The sequence below is a fragment of the Odontesthes bonariensis genome, chromosome 23 (assembly GCF_027942865.1).
Source record: "Odontesthes bonariensis isolate fOdoBon6 chromosome 23, fOdoBon6.hap1, whole genome shotgun sequence".
In the NCBI taxonomy this organism is placed as follows: Eukaryota; Metazoa; Chordata; class Actinopteri; order Atheriniformes; family Atherinopsidae; genus Odontesthes; species Odontesthes bonariensis.
Genome location: NC_134528.1, coordinates 7947176 through 7969738, shown reverse-complemented (window position 1 = coordinate 7969738; position 22563 = coordinate 7947176). Strand labels below are relative to the sequence as shown.

Sequence of the window (22563 nt, the reverse complement as noted above, 5' to 3'; positions counted from 1 at the left end):
TGAGTGAATGGAAAAGGGAGCCCAGGCTTTCGATTGCCTGTCTGTCTGTGCGTCTTTGGGCTGACGAGTGAGAGACCACAGGCTTCTGCCTGTCTTCAGAGGTGGTGTGGTGGCTGGGGCTGTCTAACGGTTGTCAATTAGGGCTGAATGTGGCTACCTGCCTGTCTGGTTTAACCTGCCTCGTGGGAAAAGTGTGAGAAAACTGGTCCCACCACTAGCTGTCTCAGTCTAACGGCTGCTTATTTAAACACGAGCCATCTCGAACTGTTGGCTTCAGTGTTATTAATGTCTGGACCAATTCCGAGTTTTGCACATCCAATTACAGCTGACCACCAGTTACTGTTTTTGCAAACCAGCAGGGTGAGTAATTAAAAAAACATTCTGCTCTGAGAGTGGCACTCTGGTGGATAATGTCAAATTGAATTGAAGTTGATCGAGCAGACGCCTCCAGGGCATGATAGCCAGGTGTTATTGAAAAACATGAAACCACCAGTGAGAGTTTGTCATGGGTGGAGAGTAACCAGGCAACCAGGTGACAAGATGAGGTTATTAAGGTTTTTTTGGGTCTTGTTTCAACGTTGGTAGCTCAACTCCCTCAGCTCTGTTTGGGTGTGTGTGAGTGTATGTGTGTTGGTTTTGATCACCATGCGGGCTCACCCTGCTGTTTTCTTTTGCTTTCTGTAGTGCTGGCAGTCTCTGTAAGTAGAATAGAGATGTGGGAACACACCCGCTTTGTCTTCGAAAGTCACACACTTCTCTCTCACACACACACACGCGCACACAGGTGAAGGGCGTTTCTCATTACGTCACTAACGCTGAGGTGGTGATGAGTGGTGCGGAAGGACCTGTCGTCAGTTTGAATGCTTTTCACGTGAAAAGAGGTTTTTGTAAACAGTTGGAAACTATTCTTCCAGAGGCTGAAGGGATTTTGGAGTTTATGTAAGAGGACACCTCTTAGGAAACATCCAGCTGTTGAGCAATGTGTTTGTAATGAACAGCTCTAAGCTACGTGAAGATTCAGGTACGGAAGGGTGTTTTGTTTGTTTTCCTGAGCACTGGTGATTCATATCATGTGTCCAGGTCTGTTGTCTCCGCTGTGTTTTATGGGAAGCAAGTGTAGCTGATAGGTACTAGTTAATTGGTATTATTGGATATGTAGACATGACACTGAAAGTCTCTTTTTGTGGCAAATGAAGCTGTTGCTCTGTGTCTGCCCACCTCTGATGCACATTCTTTCCCTCCTCTCTTTTCTGTGCCTACTCCCCCTTTCTCCTCCTCCTCCCATCTATCTGCCTCTGCAGGGGAGTCAAGCCAGGAGCTGGGCCCCCCTCCGTCGGTGGATGAGGCAGCCAACACATTGATGACGCGGCTGGGTTTCCTTCTGGGAGACAAAGTGAGTGAGGGGCCAGCCGGTACCCAGTACAGCATGGAGGAGCCCGAGGCGAGACAGGTAATGATCTCACACATTTACCACATCCAGCTCTGCATTAAAGATAAAAAAAACTGTATGACTCATTTTTACTTTTAAAGTTGTGGATCTGCACTTTTTTAAGACATAAACCCACAGTGCAGCTCAGCTCAGAGTCATCCTCTGACAGAAACTCAATGTTTTATATTTTGTTTTTTTTTCTATTAACTAAGAATGATCAGTTTATATCCAAAGATGCAGTTGCCCTTCCCACCCCATTTTGCATCATTGCCATGCTACAATAGTCCAATATTAAGAAACCAAACACTGGCTTTTAAACAGGCCTTTTGCACTTTTCATGCCTTTCTGGGCCAACATATTTTGGGATAGTCTGTTGGTTCTGGTTTATAGAAGTCCCTACAGCTTACACATCATACCAGAGCTCTGCACATGACTGTTCTCTTAACCCTGCTCCCTTTATTTTTCTGACCATTCTGACCCGCTCCTGCACATGCTGACTGTTCTAGAAATACTTCCATTGATTTAGAGCCTTCTCCCATCTTCCATGTGGTTTTTAAACAGGTTTAACAGGGAAAATTGTCCAGCTGTGAGATTTTCCGTGCTTCATGTTTGTAAAGTCCTGCTTTAATCTTCTTCTCAACTTCATTTGTTGAATCCATCACTGGTGGTTACAGCTAGCTAAGTACTGGAGCCAGTGTTAAATTGGCACCTGTTGTTCACTTTTGACCACCTTCTTGCATGCTCCTCTGTGATTTGCGTTTTGCACTGTGTCTATTTCTTTGTCTATATGTTTGCAAAGTAAATAACAATAAGAATCGCTGCTCCCAGCTGCTATCAGACACATACTTATCTGTGCACATGTAGTCGGCATGTCTACCAATACGCGTTCTGGAAAATGAGACCTGTGAATCTGATAAATGCACATATACATATATATACATCTCTAGTTTGCCTGGAAGAGGTCCGATTAGACCATTATTAGCATTTATATTTAAGCGCTGCTGCTTATAAAGCACTTTCAGATGGGATGAGATCCGCGCTCTGCATCCTGCACCCTTCGGCACCACCTCTCATTTAAGAGAGAAAAAAAGACTTTGCAGATATGTTGCGTGGTGATGTAACTCCTAAAGCAGTAATCAAACCTTGCCTGGATAATATGACGGCATGCTTCAGTTGATGGCAAAGTATTTTCACCTTATTTGACCGCAGTTTCAAAGAGCTGTCTCAAAATGGGGATCCAAACACACAAAGCCAACTGGTATTAACTAAAACTTTTTGCTCTGAGCAAAACAAGCTACAAGCTAGCCTTTTTGTTTGCTTTTTGAAGCCCTCTGTTTCCTCCCAACCACTCAACTTCTGATTTATGTCTTTGTAACATTGGCAATGTGACATGGGACATGGCAATAACAAAAAAAAATTTTTTTAGTCCTTTTATAATTGGACAAATAGCTGTCAGTTATTTAAACCGTGTATCATAACAATAGTTGAGTGAGATTTATCTTGGAGGCAGGCGGAAATGTTCTCCATTCATGACTGCGTTGTAGCCGGTGTTGCTTCCCATGTGAAAAGTCCCTTTTATTTTTCATTTGAACACAAAAAGAGTTTCCAGTTTTAATATTCGATTCAGATTTCATGATGTCACTACACGCCTACAGTCATTTTGATGAGAGGTATCGTCTGCAATTATGTAATATGCCCCAAACTTGGTTTAGATAAATTACATACTCAATGCAACTGCCTTGTTATACATGTTATTTTGACGCATTCTTATTATGAGAGATTGTGCTTTGGCACTTGATCAAACATGGAGCCCTCTGATTGACCTTATTTGACTTTTGATATCATCATTTACTGCACATACAGTATTGGCAGATCTTTGGGTGTCAGGTACGCCAGATCCAAAGACTTGTCAGTTATTTGCCCCTTTGGCACCGCAGTGTTTAGGATTAGGCATTCATCAGTGCCTATCCATAAAGTATCAGATATCTGCACATCTAATTAGATTTCTTTATATAACAAATACTTTTTTGTTTGTTTTCTCCCGGTGCTTTAAACTTCCCTATGTGACTTGGGTTGACGTGCAGCATCTTAGACCACTCCGGGTTACTCTTTTGCACCGTAACCTTTCTATTTATGTTTTTGACAGTTGTGCAACAAACAGCTCCTGGCACAGCGGGCCTCCTGCAGATGCCCTGGTTTCTCTACCTAAACCTGATTTGACAGGAATGAATTTTTCAAACCGTGGGAGGAAAAACAGTAACAGCTGAGAGAAACTGAAAAGGGGAAGGTGGGGAAAGGGGCTAACCTGTTGCTGAAGCATGCAGTGCAGGCAGAGGTATGGGTTTGCTTTAAAGCAGTGTGGATAAGCGATTAGACTGATGGACTGCCTGCTCTTGATGTGAGCACTGTTGGAGCAGTGGGGGTGTAGAAATTGAGAGAGGTTTATTCAAGCGGATCTTTTTAGAGACGTGACTCATAGTAGCACCGCGCTGCATCATGCACACAGTACACATTGTTATTTTACATATCTGCCCCAAATACTGTCGTCCGTATTGCAATTATGCCCGATTCATTAACCACCAAAACGTATACAGATTGACAGCATTCATAAGGGAGTGAGCTTTTGTTGTAATTTGTTTGAGATTTCTTGTCTGTGAATGTACTCCAGTAGACACAGAAATACAGAATACAATGTGCTGAATTAGCAGTTACCAGCTGTGGTGTCGAACATAAAGAGGATAACCTTTGCAGAGCTGTAGTGCTGTGAAAGTAAAAGTTCCGAAGTTATATGTTATTTATAACCTCTAAGCAGATTTCTGGTTTTGTTCATTTGTTTAATTTGATGGTGAAGATCTGTTGTTCTCCACCTGCGGTCTCTGACCTCCCAAAGAGGTACTGAAGTTCTGAAGGGGTTTTCACTGTAGAAAGGTTGTCACTGTTAGATTTTTGAAAAATCACATTGGATAATCACAAGTTTGTGTCAGGATGAAGTGGATCGAATACTGTTGTTACACACTGATATGTTACGAGGAGAAGTGGTTGCACCTTTTATGAAGTTGCATGAAAAGCAAACAAGGAAAACACTGACTGATGTCATTTACAGTAAAACAGCACACCTCGCCGACACATTCAGTCACTACTTTGAGAGTTACCTGGAAATGAAACATCCTGCTGTGCAAAGACGCTCTTTGTGTGCAAAGAGTTGGAAAGAAAAGAAAACAATGAGCCACAGTAATTTCCTCTGCATATGAAACAGTCTGGAACCTTCACTACTCGGCACACGTCTCCTCCAGTTTTTTCATTTGAACGTGTCTCATAAGAAAGTCTCATTTTGTGGAGTTGGACTTTCAAAATTCCAGTCTCGAGGACTTGAAATCTTGCTGTTGCTGTGAGGTTGCGCTCCTTCCTTTAGACTGATTCCGTGTCAAAGTCAGTCCAGGAGAACTCAAACAAAAGGTGTTGGACTGTAAAAACTACAAGCTGTTGCACCCAGATTGGCCAACATTCACTTGGAGGTTATCCTGCCACTCAAGCACTACGTACCTGTTGGAGTCTGTAGAACCCTTGTAACAACTAAACTATAAAGAATAATAAAGGTAAAGCTCTAACAGGCTGTCAGAAACAACACACCAGGCATCTCCACCCTGGACAGAGTATACAAGCTCAAGGTAGCCATTAGTTGGAAACTACTGGCATGGATAAGGATTGTTTGGATAGTGATGATAAAAAAAAGACGATGTTAATTTTTTAGACGGAGAAAAAAAGTGAGCCTTTGTTTCATCTTCTGTGCTCAGGTTATAAGATACAGCTCACACTTTCAAACTCTTGAGAGTAATATATTCACTCGCCTTTTGATACACTGTAGATGAAAGCCGTGCAGATATCAATCTGCTTAAAAGGGAAGTCATGATCATGGTGCAGAGGTCTAAGTTGTAATGCTTTTTCTATTTGTATAAAACATCTATACTATCCTCCATCTGACGTCGTTAAATTCCTACAGTGACCTCACCAGCTGCCAGAAGGTGACCTTAACTTGCAGAGAGAGCAGTTAATTGCCTTTCATACTCTCCTGCTCTGCCTCCCCGAATAGATGCAGTTACAAGTTCAGTCCAATCATCATGCGACGTTTAAGGTCAGACCCTCACAAGGCGAGGTTCATTAGCTCGGCGGATAAAGCTGCTGTATTGCTGCACGTTTTAAGATCCGGCCGTTCCACGTGTGGTTTGGTTGCAGTTTTCTTTGAGCTACGCTTCAGCGATTCCATCTGTGAGGACAGCAGAGTGCTGCGTTGACGGAAATGGTCTTTGACAAATAGTTATTCCTTCTTTCACTTGATCAGTCGCGCACACACGGAAACCCAACGTGGTGGCCTTCTACTGCAATCGACAGTGTGTGTTGACTGGAATAAAGATGTCCCGGTCGTCCCATTAGGCCAGTTCTACCGTGCAATATGCCCTACCTGATGTATCTTTTCAGTAGTTCTTCATTATGTTATCAAAACTGTCAATCCGTATTGAGTGAGAAAAGGTTTTTGGGCGCTTGTGGCCCTTTATTTGACAGTGGATGAACAGGAAAGGGGGTGGAGAGAGTGGAGGAAGACATGCAGTAAAGGGCATCAGGCCAGGACTCGAACCCAGGCCGGTTTGGTCGAGGAACTCTGTGCACGGGGCGCCTGCTGAACCAGCTGAGCTATACAGCGCCCAGTTTCTTTTCTTAATGTACTGGACTGTAAATTGTCAGTCGGTGAATATTTTGACATTCATTTGTTCTTTTTAAGCCAAATTGCCAACATTTGATGGCTCCAGCCTCTTAAAAAGGAAGATTTTGTGACTTTTTCTGCTGTCGGAAGTTGTAACGCTCGTGTTTTTACAGTTTTTCTAATGTTTTAAACAGGCTTTCAAATAAGATAACAGATCATTTGTTATAAAAAAATTATATTTTAACTTCAGTTGTGGATTAAAGGTGTTTGGGTTTTGAGTTGTTTGATAAAACAATAACTTCGATGACCTCTAAATTCTGGGAAATTGAGTCGCTTAGCTGAACAGGCCACAAAAATAATCCAGAGTGACTCTTGATTAATACAAGACACATGAACTGTTCTACTATAGACTAAATGTTGCCCTAAGCACCACTTGACTTTACCTGTTCTTTCTCTGTTCACCTGGCTGTCGACCTAAACGCATCAACAGCGCAGTTAGAGAGAGTGTGTGTCAGTGTCTGATGCAAACACTTACCAGTCCCCGTGTCCTCACATATTTATGGATGCTGCATGCATGTGTCTTTTAGGCATGTGGACCAGTGTGTTTTGCGTAAGAGTGGATCCGTGGGTGTTTGCAGCAGCAGATTGGATGTGTTTTTATTTTGTCCCCTGTGGTTGCCCTTCTCCTAACCAATGCTGACGTAGAATAGGGTCCCCGCAGGGCGCCAAAAGAATGCCAGAACTGAAAATAACAGAAAGTCACTGTGTATGTGAGAGGTTTCAGACTCATCTTTATTTTAAAAGAAATTTCCAGGAATGGCGTTGAAGAAAAATACATGAATGATAAATGAATCGCTGGGGAAGATACAGTCGCATGCAAAGGAGATATATTTGCGCTGGTTTCAAATATTTGGGCTGGATCTGCCACTGAGGAACCTGGTGGGTCCTTGAGGACTTGAGAAGAGGATGAAATTGACATCGCACAGGGATTGCAGAAACTGTGAATTGTTTTTAAGTCAGTAAAACTTGACCTGAAGTCCAAAAGACATAAAGTTTCAAATTTAAACTTTTAATAAAATAAATGTTTTTTTCCTCTTTTACAGTCTCAAAGTAACAAAAAAAGCCAGAAAAGCAATTGATCAACTTCTGTATACCCTGTTTTGACGAGCATTACAGCTTGTTCCTTTACTTTTATTTCTCTTTTTTTTTAGGCTCATTCTTTGTGGAAACAACCTCTGGTTATGCCAATTCTTTTACCTGCTCTTTTGTGATCAATTCAAAGATTTACAGGGATATTTAGACCGTTGTCCAGGATGTTTAAATTTATATCTCTTAAAGGAGTCGGGTATGAGATTAGAGGTGTGCACATGATCAATACCTTGTTGTAGAAACCATCCTTTTTTTAATCCTCTTTTTTCTTTTTTTTTTCAATTCTAGGCATTCTTCCCTCGACCGGTGAAATGTTCCCTGTTTCAATCGCTGTAACACAAACTTATCCATGTTTGCTTCACCTTTAAACTGAAGAGCTGGATAGGTTTACTTGACATTGTGCGCCATTTTTCTCTAAATATACCTTTAAAATAGCAGCCATTCACTTGAACTTTACTATTCATTAAAGAAGACTTTTTTCCATATTGGATTGGGGTTGCTTAGGGTTTGACTCTAAAGTTGCAGTGAAATTCTGAAGGAATCGTTCACTGCACAGTAGAAAGGTGCTCCACAACTCCAGCCTGCTACATTTTCCAGAAGATATTTGGCTATCCTTGGGTTTAGTGTCTTTTTTTTAATCAATACTATTGTAGTTTTTCTACTTTTCGAGGGCACAGCTTGACCTTCAACATGTCTTTATGATTATAATTTCTTAATTCTGCTATGCACCAAAAAGGCAGCTTCCTTGAAATAGTTTTAAGGTTGATAAGAAATATTTGGACGGGGATGGGGTGTAACAGTTGCAGTTGAAGCTATCGTATTTTACATTGTAGCCTCTGTTTGCCTCCTATCCATTAGATTTAATGACGACTACAGTTTGAACTCAGGACAGCAGCAGCATCTCACAGTGTTGCTGACACATGCCAAAAAAAGAGAGAAATCACAATTTTTAAAGTCTCAGATTTTGTTCCGGTTAAAAAACTAAAAAACTTTGACATCGCCTTTGAAATCTCTGCCACTTTGCTGGCATCAATTATTTTAATTGTCTGAGTGCTAATGCGAGGCAGCTCGTAGAAGTTTGAGGAGTTGGAATATTTATGTAGCTTTGACATTTGCAACAATTTGCCTTACCTGATGATTCTGAACAAGCCATAGCACAAACAAGTAATTAACATCTGAGATTCTTGGAAGTCATTCAAGAGCTTAGATTTCATTTGATGCCCAAACGTTTCCATGGTACCCCTTTCATTTTTCATTTTATTAGGATTCAAAAATCATAGATGTGCGAAATGGCTGCACAGAATCTCTATTTAGTAATGCCACATCTCTGACATGTACACAGTTCATATTGTGTGGGATTTATTTTTGCAGTATTCCGTCAACGGTAAATCTGAGAGTACGGAACATTGTAAACGTATTGCAAAATAAGAGAATGTACTTCACATGTTTATCTTTTATTAAGCTGTTCAGTTTAAAGGTGAGATGCTTCCAGTTCATATTTCAGAAAAATGTCAGAAATTATTTGGTGTTATGATGTGTGTTTATACATGTGTGGGAGAAGCAATCCAGGAATGATTGACTTCCTGCTGTGAAGCTGCAGGGGGGCTGAGCTTTTAAAAGCTACAAGACTGAAATTACATTTTTGTCCGTATGATTCAGATTTCAAAAGTTCAAAGCGCTGCATTTTTTCAATTTATCCCCTCTTGTACCAATGCATGTGGTTCTCTCCCAGGGCCAGAACCAGAGGATCAGCCCCTGCTCCACCCTGACCAGCAGCACTGCCTCCCCGCCTGCAGGCAGCCCCTGCTCCACCCTTCCCACTCCCATGCCCGGCCAGGCTGGCAACAAGGACTGCGCCTACGGTTCTGTCACCAGTCCCACCTCAACACTGGAGAGCAGAGACAGCGGGATTATTGGTGAAATCTCTATGTGTATCTACAAAGCACATTTCTAAGAAACATGCATGTTTTTCAAAAAGAATTATCTAAGAAAAAGCTAAATGTTTAAAGTTGATGAAGAAAATTAAAAAAAAAACTTGGCAACACACAAAAAAAATCATTTTCCATATTATCCCATCTTTTTCTGATTTGGTTTTGTTAAAAAATCTCATACAAAACAAAGTGCTTGTCTGTAGCAGACACTCTCAGGATTATTGACAATGCGGGTGTGATGTCGGAGCTAATAATCGTAATCATTCAAAACTGATTTGGCAAAAGTAGCAACAGCAGGTTTAAGTTGTAGTTTGGTCCAAAGAAGGGTCTGACTTATGTAAAAGGTTGGTAACCTGCTCAGGTTTGAGAAAGGCCTGCAAAAACTCATCTGTGTTCTGTACTGGTGGAGCAGGAAATAATGGCTTAGCGATCAAGCATCAGGTTCAACTCTGGGTTGCTCTGGAAACACGCACCTGCTATAGATCACAACACAGATTCATCTTAAGCTTGTTCATTTTTTTTTAAAGATCACAGGATAACTAAAAAACTTTTCATTCAACATTATATTGTCTTGGAGACCTAGAAAAAGGATTTAGACGTTTGCAATAAGCCTTCGTGGTGGCTTGAATTGCTTTTATGTTTCCTAATTTCACAATAAAAGCATTTAAAGTGTGAGAGGTGCATCTAAAAGAATAAAGCTAAACCAGTTTTAAATGCCACAAGAATACACCTGCAACATAGTCTTCCTGTAAAGTAACATGCAGTGCTGGATTAATGTTCATGACTGATCATCTGCTGCCTTTATCACCTCTTTTACATGAACTACACACATCCAGTTGGAAAACTTGCAGCTGTGACACCTTAGCTTGATCTCTGCTAGGGTTAGTTAAGCTATATAATTATGAGTATGTTGAACCTGCTCCATCGTACATATTCCTTGTCTGTTCTCCCAGTTGAAGAGAATTTAGATACTTGATTATGTTGACATCAACTGTAGTGTTTTTGCATCATTTGAAAGACAACAGCAGAGGTAAAATGCTCACGGATGTGAAGCACTTTTCAGATGTCAAAACAGGTGCCATCATTGTTTCCTGGCAACAACTGTGAACACCTGCAGTTTGAGAGGAGCAGCATAACATCAACATGCAATTGATTCAGAGTAACAGTAAATAGACGTGAAAGTAGATGGGCTGGCTGGGTGGAGGGAGGGAAATGGAAACTCAAACAATCCCAGTGTGACAAATGCCCTGAAAACCGGTGTCATTGTTTCTTTTTGCAGCCACTCTGACCAGCTATTCGGAGAACATGGAGCGAGGTGGCAAATACGGCGAGGGTTCGCGGGGAAACCTCAAACTGTGGCAGTCTCAGAAATCAGGCATGGACTCGTTCCTGTACAGGGTGGATGAAAACATGACTGCCTCCACCTACAGCCTCAACAAAATCCCTGAGCGAAACCTGGAGAGCATGTCCTCCCATTCTGCCCACTCCATCCCTTTGTACCTCATGCCCCGCCCTAACTCTGTGGCTGGTGAGTCCCTTCCTCTTCCCTTCCTTTTCCTGTGAAAGAAGAAAGGAGGCAAAGTTTGACTGAGGAGCCAAAAACAAGGTTATTTACAGTGGAATGGCCATGCGGTGCACACATTTTGCCAAGTTCTTTTCCCAGCAACACAGGATTGACCTGCTGGTGTTGAGTCACATTAGGCCTTATTTCTGACTCCTTACGTGCTCCTTCTTCTGTTCTTTCAACCCTTATTATCTTGCTTGTTTTATTGTGAGATGAACCATTATTCCCTGCTTGGGTTTCTTTGATGTCCGTTGGTGTGACTCGTTTGATCACAAATATATAATGAAACTCCAAAATTTTTCATTCTTATAGATGAATATTTTAGTGTTTTTGTGAAGTGACTGTTTTTAGAGTTCTCTCATTTTCAGCTTTCACAATATTTTCTTTAGAGTTGTTCAAACTTTTCCCTTTTTTTTTTTTTTTGTCTTTAAATGTCCGTAATACCACCGTAACCACGAGGATTGTTACCTACAAATATCACGTAATCTTTTTCATTTTTTTGGATGCACAGTTTAGTTTTCCGTGTTTTTATTTGTTAACCGCTCATATCACTGCATATTCTGTGAGCAAACCTTCTGATTCTACAGTCTGATAAGAGTTGAGCTAAATGCCCTAAAATCTTAGCTTTTCTGTGGTTTGTTTCGATTAAATTTGTCGTATTTCTTTTGCAACGTTGTTTAAAAATAGTTTAGGGAGGAAAAACAACTTTTCAGGTTCACAGGGTTATGCCAAAAGTTAAGGAAGCTGCAAATCCACAGTGGCATTTTGTTAAGCTCTTCCAGCCACTTTGAATTGCCTTGTGTACGAATTGTACTCTACAAATAAACTCGCCTTGCCTTGGTGTAGAATGAAACCGCAGAGTGGAATAAGACTGTCTGGGAAACAGCTTCTGCAGAAAAACACACTGCGGCTGGAAGAACATCACATAGGAAAAGCCGGTATTTATATTGCTAATTGATGTGCGTTTCTTATTGTTGTCCACAAAAGGCTCCTAAAAGTAACAGTACAATATCAGGAAAGATGTTAGTTTCATAACACAGAGGCAGTCCTGATGGGCCTGATTGTATTATTGTTCTCATCACCAGAGAGGCTGTTACAGACTATGAGCTCTATTATGCACTTCTCCCACTCCTACTGGGGAAAAAAAGTGTGCGTTTGTGCACGTTGACACTCATATATTTCACTAAACACAGTAATATGCCTGACAAGACCTGTCAGTGCAGCTGTGACCCTCTCTTTATGCTGGTCATGTTCTGCTGTTTGACACTGCTGTCTGGCAGCGCAGCCTCCGTCGGGTTTAGAGATTCATACTCGATCTCATCTCCGCCCTTCAATACACGGATCTTCAAAGGGGGCTGAGTGAGCTGGAGACAGCTTAAAATACATGCTGTAAGCTAGAGACGATGCAAATAAAATAAAGAGAATTTAAATTGAAAAGCGGTAGCGAGGCGATTGAGGATTTTTAAGGGAAGGCATTTGGTTTTCTCAGGGACAGGAACTCCATATTTAGGAGAGGGAGAGAGAGAGAGAGGGAGGATGCGTGAGGAAGAAGAGTGAAAAAGAGTTTCATAATCTCTCTTTCTCACTCTGCCTCTCCTCCACAAAGAATTATTAGATGATGTAGGGATGGGAGGCGAGCACAGGCTGAGGATTGGCTGGGCTCACACGGCAGTGGAACATCAAAGCCCCAGGCATTAACCGTTTCTATCCCCCAGAGTGACAGAGAGACTCGCTTTGATGTGTGGAGAGGAAGGGAGATAGAAACTGAGTGAGAGCAGAAGGCGACCGGGGAGGAAAACAAGGAGTGAGGAGGCTCCTCTGTTACCTAATGAAGGCAGTGCGTTGGTAGAGCTGAAGATGGATATAGAGTAAGGAGAAACTAGGACCAAGGATTCTTTTTCTAATTATTACTCCGTGGTTACGCCAGTGTACACCTGAGAGCAGCGCTGACTAGAATTCTAAAATGAGAGGGGTACAGATTTTAAATGGGAAATTGTCCATGTTCAGGCTGCGGAGGTTAAGTAAGCTAGTGTGATTCAAACTCCTAAAAGGCTTGTTCTTACATGAATCATCATGCAACTGGGTGGAGCCTTTTATTAAAGCCCTCTCTGTCGAGCGGCTGATTTGAAGTAGGCTAATCGACCCAGTATAATGCACTGACAATATATTGCAATTTTATGTAAACCAGACTCAGTTATTGTTATTTTCTGTTGCTCAAATTGACAGATTTGATAATTGCATTACTATCAGTAGAAGCCAAAATTGACCAACTCTCCCTGATTGCCTCCCATGCAAGTTGTAGATCTTCCTCACAGAAGGTGCTTTGGTTTGCTTTTGCAGAAAAATCCCAGATGTAATTTGATAAGGAGCTTTGCTATGTGCACTTATTGCCATGGCTTACTGGGACGTTTGAATTTTATCATCTATGATAAGACAAAGTATCTTTGTTTAAAAATTCTTTCAATTATCACAGAAGGCTTAACAGAAACCTTTGTGATTTCACTGTTTATAATGGAGGAAATCTGTAAGAATAGGCTCACTTTCAGCCAGAGTAGCAGAGCTAATGCTGACCAAGGCAGTCGATGATTGGAAACTTGTACTTTACTTTTGTCCAAAGATCCAAAGTTTTAGAACTTACTTTTGATGGTGGGTGGAACAGCTACAATTTCCCAATATCACCTAAATACCTCACATCCAGGAAAGTGGTAGTTGAAACAGGAAGCAACTTTTGGCTTAGATATGTGGCGCACTCTTAAATACACCTTTAAGCACAGCACTTTATTTCCTCTGACTCCCACCAATACACCCTCAAAGTATGATCTGAATGAACAGAACACACATTTCCTGCAAAAAAAAGACTTTGTCTGACACATCAAGTTTGATCTACCAGAGCTTTCACAGGTATTTGTGGGTTGCATTAAGATGAGATGAACCTAGATTAATGCCTGTTTAACACATACTTTGTTTAGAATGCGCTCTTGTGAAGGAATAATCTGAGGGATTCATTTGTTTGTGTGTTGCAGTAATACACAAAAAAAACAATTGAGCCGAAGCTTATGAAACGAATTGTGAGGTGGAACACAGGCGAAAGAAGAACTCAATACATTTTGGTGCAGATGTGGAACATTTTCTTTGAAATTGCTGAGTCACTGAACTTGGAAGAGGACAAGTGCCCTAACAAAAACTTTTTAGACTTCATAAAACTAATAACTACGGTGCTGAAAAAGGAATCATTCCGAATGAATTGCTCAGTTGGGTAGCAAACAAATTAATTGGGTTGTCCAAAAGCACAAAGTGTACTTTTCAAGTTAATTGAATCAACGAAAAGCACACTGCCATCACCAAACCAGAAAACCTAATGAGAAAAAAAAAGTGCTTTATATCAGCTATAGCTCAAATGGGAGGACATTACAACATATATTCTTTAGCTGCTTGAGTATAGTGGTGAAATTCTCAGCTTTTTTTAAAGCGTTGTTTTTCATTTCACCTGACTGAAAGGTGAAATAGATGATTCTTAGAAAACTTTACTGAGTCTCTGACTCTGGTCTAATTACCACAAAAGGAATGTAAGAAGATGTTTTTCGGTAACACATCATGTTTGTAATGTTTTGTACATTCCTAAGAGATTAAGATAGCTTTGTAAGACTTTATGAAACTGTTTAAATGTTTAGGACCGTGCTTGAAAACCTTGTAGCTAATGTTATTATTAATATTTTACAAAGTCATAAGTTGTCTCATGGGTCTGCTTGGATCGCATTACAGGCATGACTTTCAAAGATACGGTGACCCTTACAGACATCGAGATGTTTGATTCTAAATCAACCACCTTACATCACTGCTCGGGTATTGGAAAATCCCAACTTATATACAGAGTAAAGGCACTCAGAGATTCAGTGAAGTCATTATTTAGTCCTTTTAAGCTTATAAAGTTAAGGTAGCAGCTCAATTATAATGACATTTTTCCATTTAAGGCGGAAAAAAACGTGTCACTGGCTTGGTTTTCCTCTATTTGATCCCTTGATTCATTGTCCCAGCTGTGCTTAAATATGAGGCGTTCGATGGATATTGTTGGAATACAACTAAATGCCACTCTTAGTGAGATGAGAGGGGAATTGGGTGGTATAAAAGCACCAGTAGCTGCCTTATATCTCAGATGACTTGTCACCTCACTGTGCCCCGCGCTGGCCAGCAGTCCAGCTGTTGTTTGCGTGTGTGCGGACGCATGCGTTCATGCTATCTGTCACTCTTGGAAACAGGAAGTGTCTGATGTGTGGCTGTTTTTGCCCAAAGCTTCCATTTCTCTCCCTGTCCCAGGCTTTCCTACTTATTTCTTCTCACTCTGCATGTAGTCTTAGCGCATTGGCACAGCAGCTGTGAATGTGATCCCCAGCAGCCTGCTGCATTGCAGATAGGGGTGATGAGCACACAGATTTGAGTTCTCACATTCAAACACAGTTGAAAGAGAGGGGAAAAAAAAGACTTTCCATCCCTGAAGTCCTGAGTCATTCTTCTTTAGTTTAGCAGCAGATAAATACCTCCACTGTCTCTGCTTGCAGCCCAGTTGGATGACCAGCACACCCCCCTTATTCCCATCAGGGCCAAGCCTCCAACATTCTCAGCTGCCATTTTCCCTCCATTTTGGGTAACTCACTTGGCTAATGTTTTTAGTCCATGGCTGGAGTGACTCAGGCACCCAGAAACACATACATACACGGCCATATACATTCTCAGTACTTAGCTAAACTTAACTGGAGGGGTACGGAAGCCACTCTTTGAATGTAGGATCGACCAAGGATCAGTGTTGAGGTGCTGGTGAAAGGAGGATGGCTCACAGGCCTGCTTTCTGGAGGATTACTCTGCTTTAATTTGTGACCGCAGAGAGAAACAGAGGATATAATTGAGAAGAAGCATGGATTTCCCATTATACTTCTCTCCAGCTTCTTGAAATTGACTGGATCTTAGACCCTCAAACTGTATCAGGTATTGTGTAAAAGAAAAATAACTCCCCACTTTGACTTTGCTCATTGCAAAAACATTCGTTTGGAATGTGTTGTTATTGATTTCAAAGGATGAACTTGGCTTATTAAAACTTCAATTTAATTTCTGCAGCGTGTCCATCCATTCTGTCAACAATACTAACCATAATTTCAATCACCAAGGTAACCAATCTTTGTGGGAACACAATTTGGCAAAGAAATACAGACAGGTTAGGACCTGGGCAAACCTTATCTGTTTGGAAGAGAAAATGATGGCAAATAGTAAAATTATCAGCCAAATTGTACATCTATCAGAATTTATAGACTGAGTTCATTGTCTGACTTCAGTTGCATTTGTGTTTTTATCTCCATATAAAGGACCTGACCCCTGGTGTTTTTTGCCTCATCTGATATTTCCATTTTTCTAAGATTGCAGGATTTACCGCGGAGTGAAGTGTTTTTAGAACTGACAGAAATATTGACCTCAGCTATGAAAATCACAAAAGACCCAAGATTGAATAAAGCTGTATTATCTTTTCAATAAACTAAAGAAAGGTGCTCATTTCAAATAGCTGATCTTCACCAAGACTGTTCTTTTCCTTCCTATCTATTGGTTTGCTTTTCTTCCCCTCTGAAAGAAACTTGACTCTCTCCTGTCAAGGAACCACTAAACTCTGGATAGTTCAGTCCCTTTAATCCTCACAGGATTTTGCTGTAAGACGAAGTGTCTTGTCTTGGACTTTTCTCACCTCTGTCTGAACCGTGGGGTTCAGGTGTGACACAGAATCAAGTCTGTTGCTTGCACACACTGGTGGCGTCTAATCTCATTTAACATTCAGTGGTTCCGAGTGTTGGCCCCGAACACACAGTGTGGTGTGAACAATCAACAGCCAGCGTCAGACGGCGCTGTCTCTATGAATAAGACATTTGTCTGCTGAGCTAATTAATCCTGAGAGGGGCCGGATGGCATCTGCCTCCGTGCCGCGTGACAGACACAGAGAGGAGGGAATTTGAGGACAGAACCATGCTGGCTCCCGCTTTCCTGAAGGAGTTCACAAATGTGAGAGTGGGAGCCTGACAACTGCCCTGGGACACCTGCATGAACTTTTCCCATTTTCTTTTGTGTGAAGTTTGTTTACAGCTGGTCTGCATACGTACTGACAATAGAATCTTTGTCCTTCTTCTCCCTCTGAAATATCCTGCTCCTCCCCTCTTTCTGTTCCACACATCCAATCGAACAGCTACGAGTTCGGCCCACCTGGAGGACCTGGCATACCTGGATGAGCAGAGGCACACTCCATTACGCACCTCGCTGCGCATGCCGAGGCAGAGCACCACCTGCGGGCCGGGTCGCTCTGGGCAGGACCTGAGAGGTGAGCAGAAACGCTTGCACTCGTAAACAAACACAGCCACCCTTTTACCCTCTGCAGACAGCTGTTCAGTCTGTGCAATTTCATGCCTGTTTGAGCGACATGTGTGCCAGAAATGTTTTTGTATCACTGGCGTAATTTTAATCCAAAATGTCTGTCCGCTAGAGAAATCAGGACTCAGGAGAAATTGTCCTGGTCCTAAGACTCATTTTGGCAAAAATACAAAGAGAGCTTTAAAGTGTGCATGAAAAAACGGTGCCCTGTCGGATTCAGTCTGGGAACAAAGCAGTTGGTATGGTCAGTGTTTTAAGTCTCAAATCCAGAATAATGAATTAGGTACTCAGTTTTTAAAAAGCTTTTGTTACAAGACAGACACCAACATTCAGAGCGTTCAGCTGTCACTCATTTTCACTTAAATCCGGGCTTGTTTTGGCTCTGGTTTGGCTTAGCCAGACCAGTCGGTTCGCATCAGGGCAGAAGACACTGTTCTCTTCTGGCTCTCATCCACAAACAACACAGCTCAAAGCAGCTGAGAATCGCAAGGCAAAGCTCCATGATGAGCAAGTCATACTGCAGGAGAATATCAATATTAATTTGCAGTTTGCAGCATCTTTCATTTCCAGATTTCCTGCACGTATCACTGAGCTTCTATACCAGACCAGTGATGTGGCTGGGCAGTTGTAGGTGGACACTGGATGTTGTCAACTGTTGTGTTCGTCTGTGCGAAGCAGAGGAGTTGGAGACACTGAGGGAGTATACAAAGAGCCTTTTGTCAAACTGTGTCACTACAAAGCTAAAATGTGTCTCCATTCCTAACAGCCACAGTGAGTGTGCGCTTCACTGCACACTGTTCAATTCTAACACACAGCTAGCACCTCCTCAGCCTGCTTACCAAATGGCCTCATGTCACAACATTATTTGTCCCATCTCTTTCCTTCTTCATCACTTAGTCAGTAATGAGCACTGTAATGGCAGCTCTCTGCCATTCGAGTGAGCACAAATATGCATCCCTGCGTATTTTAAACACCTGTTAAGATCCCCGTAGCCGAGGGAGCGCTCAGCTGAGCTGTGATGTGATTCTCCCGCTCGGGGGCAGCTGGCTGCAGGCTAATCCAGAGCGAAGGAGTGTTCGAAGGAAACGGAAAGGTGGGGCGAGAGATGGAGATGGACCCGGCGGCTGAGAAAAAAGACAGAAGATGGAAGGAAAGACGTAGTCCCTCTCAAGGATTCACTGGTACTGCCAAAGCCACTCGTTTCAACCTTCCTCCTCTAAGGGCGGCCAAATGTGTTTACAAGGCAAGCGACTGCGTCCTAGCATGCTTTCTGCCTCCTCGTGTCAGCGTCAGGGCCTCCCTGAGAGCGCTGCTGCTGTGGTTTCAGCAGGAGAGACAGAGAAGGAGACAGAGCAAGACAGGACAGAGAGGCAGGCAAACTGAAAAACAGTGTTTTCGTTTTAAGAGAAGATGAGGACAAATCTGGTAAATCAGGTTACACTTGAAATTTAAAGTTTTACACTTACTGTTTTGAGATTGAACTCATAAACATTTGATTGTGTTTTTCTGGCCCTAGAGGGTCGCAATGTCTTTGCTCATGTTTTCCAACACTCGCAGTCCAGCGAAAGATAACTAGTGTCCAGATTTCTGATTAGACACGATCCGTCCAGTTACCAAAAGATGAATCATACTTTCACCTCCGGTGTCCTTTTGTCTTCTGAAAACTCCAAATCAAAATTTTCACTTCAAGATCTAATGGCAGAGTTGCACGGTGCATCCCAGAAAGAATCACATGGGCAAATAGGTTTGCATGAGCTGGATGCAGACTTACAGATGGGTTTGACAAGTGTAGGCTGTGCATCGGTCAGGTGGTAACCAGCTGACAGACGCAGCTCTCTTTGTGGTTGATTTTTATCGAGGCCTCTTTTGATGCCTGCCATCGGGGGCCCGAGCTGTGCTGCTGTTTCGAGGAGTGTGAGTCAGACTCTAATGGACCTTCTTGTGCTCCTGCCTGCCTACCTCTAAGATTTATCACCCACCTTATCTATTCACCCTAACTCTCTCACATAACTGTGCTCTGCACACACATATTCTCCCTCATTTATCTTTACTTCCCCTCTTTGTTTTTGTCCTTCTCCGTCCTCCCTCTCCCCTTCACTGCCTCTCTGCCTCTGCTCATAGACAGAAAACAGACGTTGCATTGGAGCTGATTGTTGCAGCTTTTGCAAAAAAAAATAAAAAATCTAAAATGAATTTTGAAGTGATGAAAATATTTTCACTTTCAGATGATTTTATTACATCTCTGACAGAGCTGAAAGTAGATCACTTTTAGAAAGGCAGCTGAGTGCATTGTAAGTGATCAGGCTCATGAAATGACGGGTATTTCTCACTATGAACTGATCTAATAAGAAAGCCAAAACAAACGATAAATTGATCCAACAAAGAAATATCACTTGTGTATGCACAGTTTGATACAGTTCATTCATATGTGCTGTAGTGCTTTATTGTTGTTGACTTACCTGGATACAGTAACTCAGAAAAGAAATGTCATTTCAGCATCACATGCACACCTTATCTCTGACATAAACCAGGGTTTTCTTGGATATGTAATGCTTAATTTTAGACCATTATATAAAAATATAATGTCAACGCTTTGCAAGGTTTTATAACTGATAAGATAATAGAAGGAAAAACTTTTTTATTTAAAAACTAATGGTTAAAATGTTGCTTTCAAAACAAGTTGTATATTTACATAATGTACAACTTCAGAACCTGTCATTTTAATTTCAGTGATCAACAACTGGATATGTTGTTCAATTCATAATACTGACTTGTCTTGTTAACCTCTAATTAGATCATTTTCTTTCATTTTTTTTTCTTTTTTGCATTTTAAAAGGGGACTTTAGCGCGTAAGTGGAAATCAGCCTTTAATAAGCAGCCACAAAAATAATGTTTTTAAGGAATTTCATGGATATTTGCACAATGAAGGCGACACTTTGCACTTCTCTTTCTTGAAGCAGTTGCACAGGAAAAGGATCAAATACATGACATTATCTTGTCCTGTGGCATCTGGAGAATGCGATTGGATGTTGACTCATAGCTACGTCCCAGTTGAAATGGTTTCTGATTCTCACAGAATTGTTTGCCTAATTAAGGTCGAGCACTCAGACACAGCAAATACCTTTCTTCAAGTGCATTTTATGTGATATAATGACAACATTTTTCTTGTGGCTTGACAAGTTGACATAAATTAGTGAACCGTAGGATATCTAAAACTGTTAAATGTGAAGCTGCGTGTTAAAGTACTTTTCTGAAACCATCTATTAGGCACAGGTACATCTAAGTTTATTTATGTTGCTCTTGGCCTATTCTGCGAATTACATAAGATTTGAGTTTTTTTTTTTTAGCAATTATATAAGATCCTGTTGTTCTCATTGTTCACTTCCAAGCTGCATCTCCGCATCTACTGTGAGCCGACTGGACTCCTAAGTGTAGGTCTGGAACATCATACAGCAAATAAACCGTCCAACATCAGCAATACGAGAAGTTTTCCATTGATCTGATGACCAACCACCGCGTTCCCCAAAGCCTTCACAACAATCAGGACTGATTGTCTGAACTTCCTTTTCTTTTCTTCCTGCCTTCATTTCTTCTCCTTCCCTACCACTTCCTTTCCTCCTCTGCTTCTTGTCTTCCTCCTTCTCAAGGCTGTTCAGCCACCCTGAGTCATCCTCACCTGGTGAATAATTAAACAGTCTGAGACTCTCACTCCGTCTGGCCATGGAGGGTTGGTGGTGGAGGAGGAGGAGGAGGTGGAGGTGGAGTGATACCTTGCTCAGCGTCGCCTGAGGGGGAGTGTTATGGCCAGGATTAGGAGCGACTGCCATCCATCCATCCATCCCTCACACACATTTTCCTTCACCATTTGTGAAAGAACTCCCTCAGCCCTCATTCACAACATGGCTGCTATGTTTTCCTGGAATACTTGACACAGTGGAGCAGCGGTGGCTGCGCGACTCAAAGCGCGTGAAGCAGCTTAATCGTTTTGGAGGATAGTGACTGATAGCTCAAGGTTGGGTTTACTAATTCCACAAGGACGGACGGAGCTTTACAGCCAAGTTTGGCATTCAGTCACCCCCAAGATAATTGGATTAGCACTACTTAAAACAGAGTATCTCCGGGTATTTAGCTTCTTATTTCTGTGGCTGATGGTAAAGGAAGCATTCAGCAGTTTTTGAATTTCCTATCCCCAGTGTTGGATCAGGTCAATTCTTTCACAGTGGAACATCTTTGTGGAAGAATATTGCATCAGTGTAGGGTCGTATTTCTGCTTCTCGCTCGGTCTGACTGAATGTGTTTTTGTGTGTTTGTTGAGTTTGCACTAAAATAATCTGACCTGGGAATATGGATGAAATGTCTTTTATTACACTGGGCTGCAGCTTGCACGCAGCTTAGTGCCACAAAATGCAGTGCTGGCCATGCACTCTGTATAAACAGCTTTTCACCCACTTCCAGATATATCTGTTACTATTTTGCAGATTGTATAAGTTGGAATATTCTCAGCAAGATCAACATATTTCCTTTCACTGCAATTATAATTAGCATTCCTGGAAAAGGAGTCATGCTTGCAACAGCACTTTGAAGTGCTGCGCACTACCAGACTACATTAGGAGCAATATCAGCTCATTATATTATGTAGCCATGCTCTTAATAAGCACACTGGAGTCATTTGCAAAAGACATACATCTCGAATGCAACATTCCCTTTTGCACACTGGTATATTTTGCTCCTTACCTGCACACAGTATAGAAACATTTAATCCTACCACTGTATTGCATAAAACATTTTTTTCTGTATCCCTGACTCTCAGTATGCCTATTACTAATAGGCTGCAGTGTGAAATGTACTACCATACAGGCTATCATCTGAGCAGCATCCCTTTTTTTTCACTGCAAGGTTCTGATCACATGTTGACTTAGTGAATGAACCAAAAGAAAGTATGATTTGACAGATTATTTGAGGCTTTTTCACGAGAGCTCCTTATTTTTGGATTTGGCTTGCACTTGTATTGATTGCTTTAAATTAGAATATTGTCAACTTTAAACCACTTGCAATTTATACACAATAGGCTGTGGAGTTGAGGTCTCCCATCCCGGGATCGAATTATTACCAGAACTGGATTCAATTACTTTTATGGGGATTGATTGATCTTGTCCAGCGCAATGGAACCAATTAGATTCTCCCTAAAGTGCAAACCATCCCCAATCTCCCCTCCAAACATGCTGAGAAATGCCCTTAAGGTGATTCAAAGGATTTCAATTAGTAATCGATCCTGGTCTGGTGGTTCCCCATATTTCTGACATCATTATGTGCTGATGCTATTGCTGTTGCTTCTTTTTTTCCACACTCAGCTGCACCTTGCCCTGCCCTCTGACACACTGCACAATGCTTC

At 41.7% G+C, this 22563-nt stretch overlaps 1 protein-coding gene across 9 annotated transcripts in view; it reads left to right on the top strand.

Moving 5' to 3' along the window:
• The window catches only part of tanc2b (tetratricopeptide repeat, ankyrin repeat and coiled-coil containing 2b), a 155748-nt gene that overhangs the window by 111415 nt on the left and 21770 nt on the right, over positions 1-22563 (top strand). For 7 of the 9 annotated variants that reach the window (XM_075457335.1, XM_075457337.1, XM_075457336.1 and 4 more), the window contains 4 exons: positions 1302-1450; positions 9010-9193; positions 10488-10736; positions 16990-17121. In XM_075457335.1, coding sequence (XP_075313450.1) covers positions 1302-1450; positions 9010-9193; positions 10488-10736; positions 16990-17121 — 714 coding nt within the window. Of the gene's footprint in view, positions 1-831; positions 1022-1301; positions 1451-9009; positions 9194-10487; positions 10737-16989; positions 17122-17814; positions 18542-22563 lie in introns of those variants that run through there. The other 2 variants (XM_075457341.1, XM_075457342.1) reach the window with 2 other exon arrangements.